The sequence below is a fragment of the Mesitornis unicolor genome, unplaced genomic scaffold (assembly GCF_000695765.1).
Source record: "Mesitornis unicolor isolate BGI_N332 unplaced genomic scaffold, ASM69576v1 scaffold26695, whole genome shotgun sequence".
Lineage (NCBI taxonomy): Eukaryota > Metazoa > Chordata > Aves > Mesitornithiformes > Mesitornithidae > Mesitornis > Mesitornis unicolor.
In genome coordinates, this window is record NW_010183892.1 from 7134 (window position 1) to 14066 (window position 6933).

The following is a 6933-nucleotide window of genomic DNA, read 5'->3' on the forward strand; positions in this document are numbered from 1 at the left end:
GCGGTGCTGCAGAGCAAGCTGGGGATTAAGGACAAGGGGCAGCTCGCCACCCAGCAAGGACATCAGCGGGCAGATAAGGCTGCGGCTCCGTCCCCGGGGGCTGGTGGTGAGGGATCAGCCGTGCTCGTCTGCTCGAGCATCCTTGCTCCGGGCTGGCTGCGGATCAAGGGATCAGGAGCTGCCAGCTGCTCCCGGGGCGGCCAAACCCTGCAGGGTGGGAAGCGTTTAATGCGGCAAGAAGAGCTCAGGGCAGTGCTCTGAGCCCCCTCTCAGCTAGGGCTGCCCTCCCGACGTGTCCCTCTGCGTGAGCAGCCGCGGGGCGGCCGGCGGACCTTGGACACCTCGTGATGGCAGCGCCAACGGCCACGTTTGCTGCCCGGCTGCTTCCCGTGCTGCCGAGGGGAAGGGACCTTCCCTTTGCCCGCTGGACTCTGCTCCATCTCTGTCATGTGCAGCAGAACGGGAGCAGAACGTTTCCCTGCGTATCCAGGCACTGAGCATGAATTTAAGTGGGGCATCGGGGTGGGCTCAGGCTGACAGCAGCGTGATAGGAGAGCGCAGGGTCCTGTGGTCTGACAGGAGGGTACTGTGAGCTTGGAGAGAGCTAAAATGGCTCTGAGCAAGGCTGCAGCCCTTCTGTGACTCTAGAGGCCACTCTGCTTCCTCTACCCATGATTTCAGCCCCACCATGGCAAGGTTGATTTATTTTAAGCAGTTTTGAAGCGAGTTCCTGGCACTGGGCTTTGGTTTGTAGCACTGGGAGGATGTGACAACCATTTCCAGAGAGGAAACTCGGGAACACCGTCCTGCAGATGGGGACATGCCTGCAGCCGCAGCTTTGCTTGTACCACCTTCCCCTTGCTCTGCCCTGCAGCACCTTTAGCAAGCGGCAGCAGCGAAGCAAACTGAGCCCAGGGACTGCATTTCCTTCCCTGGCAGTAGGCTCTAGACATCCAACGTGTCCCATGGAGCAATCTTGGCTTCTCCACAGGGATATATCCTCTTAACTCACTTGCTTTCCAGCACTGATCCCATCTCTTGGGTCTAGATGCTCTTACCCACCTTTCTTTGTTCCCCTCGTGCAAGTCCAAAGTCCCTGTCACACAAAGCAGCCCCAAAAAGGGACCCATTTGCTGCAGTGGGAGCCTCAACATCTGGCTTGGACGGAGCCATCCACGTGGCTCACAGCTGGCACTGCCACTGAGACTCCTCTCCCCAAACCCTGGCCCCATTCGTGGCCTGCATGGGGCCAAAAGAGCCCCTGGGCTCCTGGCAGTGGCACCCCAGACCCGCAGCAGCGTCCCACTGGGCAGGCAGCAAGATGTCCTGCGAGAGCCTGATGTCTTATTTTATTTTCATCCTTTTTTGCTTGTCTCTGTGGTTTTCACAGGGTGAAGAGGAGGAAGATGGCTGACAAGGTCCTGCCGCAGAGGGTGAGTGCTGCCTCGGTGTGTGGGGATGGAGCTGAGCTGCTGCAGGGAGGTGGTGAATCCTCCAGGATGGCTCAGGGGATGAGGTCCCCACGAGGACCTCGCTGAGCCCCCTCTTGCCCCCTGGGCATTTCTTGGTCCCAAACCAACCTGGAAGGTTCCTGTCTCTGGGTGACAGGAGAGGTTTGGGGTGTGCAGAAGTTGGACAAGCAGGACTATAAGCAAGCAAGGAGTAGCAATGCCTTGGGGTGGAGACCTCAGGAGGACCCTAAGCCCCTCCTGGGGGTCCCTTGTGACAGTCCAGGGTTACGTTAAGGGCCTGTGACACCGAGCAGGCTGCTGGGTTCCATGGCAGGCTCCAAACTGAGGTCTGCAGTACAGCTCTCTGATTTAGGGACAGCCTTCCAGAGCCGTAGTCCTCATTTAAACTGAGAAATCAGTGCCGTTGTGCTGGACTCATCACTTGGTGACCCCTCGGTGCTGCCGGGGCTGGGGTGTGGGATGCAGGGGGGCACTGACCATTTCTGTCTGACAGATCCGGGAACTGGTCCCAGAATCCCAGGCCTACATGGACCTCCTCGCCTTTGAGCGCAAGCTGGACCAAACCATCGCTCGGAAGAGGATGGAGATTCAGGAGGCCATTAAGAAGCCGCTGACGGTGCGTGGCGAGCAGCCGGACGGGGTTGGGGAGCTCTGAGGTGGGTGCTGCGGTCACCCTCTCGCTCCAAGCACCCCCCTCTTTGTGTTCCTGTTCCACAGCAAAAGCGGAAGCTGAGGATTTACATCTCCAACACTTTCACCCCGGCCAAAGAAGAAGGGGAGGGCGGCGAACGCGTGGCCTCCTGGGAGCTCCGCGTGGAGGGCAAGCTGCTGGAGGACGTAAGGAGATGGGCAGGGACGAGCTGGCCGTGGGAGGAGCTGCTGGAGCTCGGCTGGGGTGGGGATGTGGCCCTCTGGGTGCTGGAGGCGGCGTTTGGGTGTCAGGCCAAGCCTCCCCCGCTCTGTTTTGCAGCCAAGCAAGCAGAAGAGGAAGTTCTCGTCCTTTTTCAAGAGCCTGGTCATCGAGCTAGACAAAGAGCTGTATGGGCCAGACAACCATCTGGTGGAGGTGAGACCGGAGGCTCCTGGCCGTGCTGGCTGCCTTTTCCTCCCTGGTGGCCGGGTTTGGTGGCTCCGGGCTCAGCTCTTAACCCCCTCGTGCCTGCAAGGGTGCGATTTGAACAGAGAGGCTGCAGCGAGGTCGCTTGGGCAGCCCTGGGTCCCACAGATCTGCAAAATTGAGGCCCACCGTGGGTGAAGATGCCACAGAAAGGCTGATCTGTGCATCCCAGCACCAAGAAGGGTCTGCGCATTTGCCTAAGCCCTTGGCTGCAGGGTCCTGGGAGAGATTAAGCACTGCCCGAGTGGGATCAGGCCTTTTTTGGATGCTCCTGCCTGAAGCAGCTTTCCCTGCATCCAGCTCATGCCTTTGCCCCTGGGAAGTGCCAATTTCTGTGGTAGGGGTGAGCCCCCTTTGTGTACAGGGTGGTTTGTGAGAGCAGCTCTGATGCAATGACTGAGGCAGAATTGATCCTGCATTGACTCCAGGAGCTCCTGGAGCCCTTGACATCAGGTGGGACACAGAATCTGTGATTCAAGCCCTTGACATCAGGGGCTCAGGGCTATAACTCCCCCAGCCCATCCAGACTCCCATGCTGGGGCTGTATCCATTGGACTGGGTGGGCTCTTGACTGAAGCCCCCTGGGCTCAGACCCTCAGGGACTGCTGGGGTGCGATCCAGGCTGCTCCTGGACACGAAGCCTTGTCATGGTCATGGTCCTGCAGTTCACCGGTGTCCCCTTGGTCTCTCGCAGTGGCACCGGCTGCCCACAACCCAGGAGACCGACGGCTTCCAAGTGAAGCGTCCCGGCGACGTCAATGTGAAATGCACGCTGCTGCTCATGCTGGATCACCAGGTAGGGACCCCAGCGACCCACGGGTGCTGGTCATGCTCTGCCACCCTTCCTCCAGCACAGCTCATCTGTGTGGGGAGGTTTGGTGTGAGCAAACAGACCTGGGCTGGGGCAGAGCCCTAATCTGAGGCTGCTGTGGGGATGGAAAGGAGCACAGAGAGCTCCAGGCGTGGTCCCTGCAGCGACACAAGCGCCAGACCCTTCCTCCTGCCTGTCCCTGCAGCCACCGCAGTACAAACTGGACCCTCGCCTGGCTCGCCTGCTCGGGGTGCACACCCAGACCCGTGCCAGCATCATGCAGGCGCTGTGGCTCTACATCAAGCACAACAAGCTGCAGGACAGTCACGAGAAGGAGTACATCAACTGCAACCGCTACTTCCGCCAGGTCAGCCCTCATCCCACGGCACTGCCACCCTTCCCACCCCAGGAAGGCCAGAAGAAGGAGATTTTCTGGTTCAAAACAGACACTCCAGCCTCCCTGGTCTCAATTTATGTCCCTTCCCCAGGCTCTAACTTGCATCCAGCAGCTTGCCCTGCACAGACCGGGGCTGGGCAAGTCCCCTCCTCCTGCCTGGCCCTTTTGGTGGTGGGTGGAAGGAGCCACAGACAGCAAATCAGAGTTGTTATGGTTGGAAAAGAGCTTTAAGATCATCAAGTCCAACGTTATCTGACTCTGCCATGTCCCTGAGCACTGTATCTGGATGGCTTTTAAATCCATCCAAGGATGGTGATTCACTGCTGCCCTGGGCAGCCTGTGCCAGTCCTTGGTAACACTTTAGCGTAGATGTTTTTCCTGATATCCAACCTCAACCTCCCCTGGTGCAACTTGAGGCCGTTTCCTCTTGTCCTATGGGTTATAACCTCTAAGAAGAGACCCACACTCACCCTGTACCCCCTCCAGTCAGGGAGTTGTGGAGGGTGACAAGGTCTCCCATCAGCCTTCTCTTCTTCAGACTAAACGACCCCAAGTCCCTCAGCTGCACCTCCTAAGACTCATTCTCAAGACCCTTCCCCAGCTTTGTAGCCCATCTTTGGACCCTCTCCAGCACCCGATGTCCTTACACCACAGCGCTGTGCCACAAAGCAATGCTCTGCTTCACCCCTCCAGATCTTTAACTGCATCCGCATGCGCTTCTCCGAGATCCCCATGAAGCTGGCGGGGCTCCTGCAGCACCCGGACCCCATCATCATCAACCACACCATCAGGTAGGGGTGCAGGGCCAGGTACCTCCCAAGTGGGGCGCAGGAGGGGCCACGAGGTCTCCAGCCCAAAGCAGCAGCGAGCACAGCTCATTTGGGAGGGGAAGAATCAGCCAAACAGATTTTTGGGGCTGTTTGGGTGCTTGTGTAGCTGTTGGAGGGGGTTGATCCAGCCCAGCTGCAGGGTGGAGGCTGAGGAAGTCCCCCCCTAACACCACGTTTCCTTCCTCGCAGCGTGGACCCCAATGACCAGAAGAAGACGGCCTGCTACGACATCGACGTGGACGTGGACGATCCCCTGAAAGCTCAGATGAGCAATTTCCTGGCTTCCACCACCAACCAGCAGGAGATCGCCTCCCTGGATGCCAAGGTGGGACCCCCACGAGGGGTGGGACCCCCATGAGGCCACTAATTAGGCACTTTAACGCCACACTATGGAGCTGGGGGGAGCTTGGTGGCAGCAGTGTCCTGTCCCTGGGGTCAGCTGCCTCTCAGCCCCCATCATCTCCACAGATTCACGAGACCATCGAGTCCATCAACCAGCTGAAGACGCAGCGCGATTTCATGCTGAGCTTCAGCAACAACCCGCAGGATTTCATCCAGGAATGGATCAAATCCCAGAGGAGAGACCTCAAGGTGAAACCCTGGAGGGCTGGGCACAGTGAGGGAGCTGGGGGTCCAGCTCTGGCACTTACCCCTTGTCCCCCAAACCCCCTATTTTGCTCAGATCATCACGGATGTGATCGGGAACCCTGAGGAGGAGCGGCGAGCCGAGTTCTACCAGCAGCCCTGGGCGCAGGAGGCTGTGGGCAGACACATCTTCGCCAAGGTGGGGTGCTGCAGCACAGTGGGGCTGGGGGGGCAGCTCCCCACACCCTGCCTGACCTCCCCAATCCCTCCTCACCTCCAGGTCCAGCAGCGTCGGCAGGAACTGGAACAAGTGCTCGGCATCCGCCTGACCTAAGAGGCCGGCGGGGGGCCCGGGGGGGCTGGGCCCACCCCCCCTTAGGGGCCGGCGGGGGCTCGGGAGCCGCTGCTCCTCCTCTCGCTGCTGGTACTTCTTACTGGAATCAAACACAGCACTTGCACAAACCCGATGTGCCTGGAGGGATTCGGAGCTGCCCCCGGGCTCCCCTCAGCCGGGAAGCTCCAGCCGCAGGCAGAGCGCAGCAGAGGGTTCCCCACCTGCACCCCAAAATCCCGCTGCTGCGTTAACGCATCCTGCTTCTGCATCGTGCCCTTCGCCTCCTCCCTGTCAGCCCCGCTCTGCTCGCTCCCCTCCTGCCCAAAAAAACCCCTCCTGGAAGGAGGGGAAAAGCTGCCTGTGCCCAGGGGGGAGCCCCTGCCTGCCCCCCTCTGAGCCCGGCCTGGTCCAAAACCCCCTTTTTTTTTTGCAACCAAAGTTTGTTGTCATTCCAAACGCCAGCCCCCACTTCCCGCTGGTGCCTGACGTTTTGCACTATTTTTGTGAGCAGGTTTTATATAAAAAAAAAGAGGAAAAAAAAAAAGCAGCGTTTTGTACAGTGGGTTTGTAGTTGATGAATATATTGAGGTTCTCAATCTATGCAGGGGTTCGTGGGGTGCTCAGAGGCTCGGCCCGAGCTCCTTTTTTATACGTAACCCAGTTTTTTAGTGTTAAGTTTTCGACAATCAGTTTCTGCTCCACCTCCCCCTGCTGTTTTACAGAATTAGGGACTCATCCTGTGAGCAAGAGGAGGGCAGAGGGGGGAGCTCTGCCCCCCAGGAGCCTGCAGGGTCAGTGGGGCTCTGAGCACAGGTCGGGGCCACAGTGAACTGGAGATACTGGGAAGGGAGGGGACCACAGCGCTGGGGCTGAGGGGATGGTGACACCCCCACTGAAGTGCCTTAACCCCCCTGCTCCCCATGGCTCCAGTCACAGGCAGAGGGGAGGGGGGCGTTTACATATTGCCAGGGTGTACGGCTCAGGGGTGCCTGCTCTGCCTCTCGTGTAACCGTTTTGTTGTCTATTTTGGATATTTTCTAATAAAACCAGTTAGCAGCTCTGTGTGTGGGTGGTGGAGTCCCACAGCCCCCCTCCCCCTACCCCCAAATCAGCGCACAGGCCTCCCCTTCCCCCCAAATCAGCGCACAGGCGTGGCCATAGCAGCACTTTATTAGAGACCACGAACGCAGCCTCACCGTTACTTCCACAGCTTCTTGATGGACATGTTCTTCTCGCTGTCCTTCTGCATCACCTGGGCAGGGAGGAGGAGATGAGTGCAGACCCCCAAGTTGGGTGCTAAGACCCACCCCCCCCAAAATCACGCCCCAAATCAAGCTTCACAGAATGGCTCGGGTGGGAAAAACCTCCGCGCACATCACCGCCCCCC

At 58.9% G+C, this 6933-nt stretch overlaps 1 protein-coding gene across 1 annotated transcript in view; it reads left to right on the forward strand.

Annotated features, from left to right (window-relative positions):
* SMARCD2 (SWI/SNF related, matrix associated, actin dependent regulator of chromatin, subfamily d, member 2) overlaps window positions 1-5546 on the forward strand; it is a gene marked incomplete at its 5' end in the record, with an annotated part of 6229 nt that extends 683 nt beyond the window's left edge. The window contains 11 exons of the mRNA XM_010184301.1: window positions 1391-1433; window positions 1966-2088; window positions 2190-2309; window positions 2443-2538; window positions 3284-3385; window positions 3606-3767; window positions 4491-4588; window positions 4817-4952; window positions 5096-5218; window positions 5310-5411; window positions 5493-5546. Of these exons, the coding sequence (XP_010182603.1) occupies window positions 1391-1433; window positions 1966-2088; window positions 2190-2309; window positions 2443-2538; window positions 3284-3385; window positions 3606-3767; window positions 4491-4588; window positions 4817-4952; window positions 5096-5218; window positions 5310-5411; window positions 5493-5546 (1159 nt within the window). The remainder of the gene's footprint in view (window positions 1-1390; window positions 1434-1965; window positions 2089-2189; window positions 2310-2442; window positions 2539-3283; window positions 3386-3605; window positions 3768-4490; window positions 4589-4816; window positions 4953-5095; window positions 5219-5309; window positions 5412-5492) is intronic.
* Between the last annotated feature and the right edge of the window lie 1387 nt (window positions 5547-6933).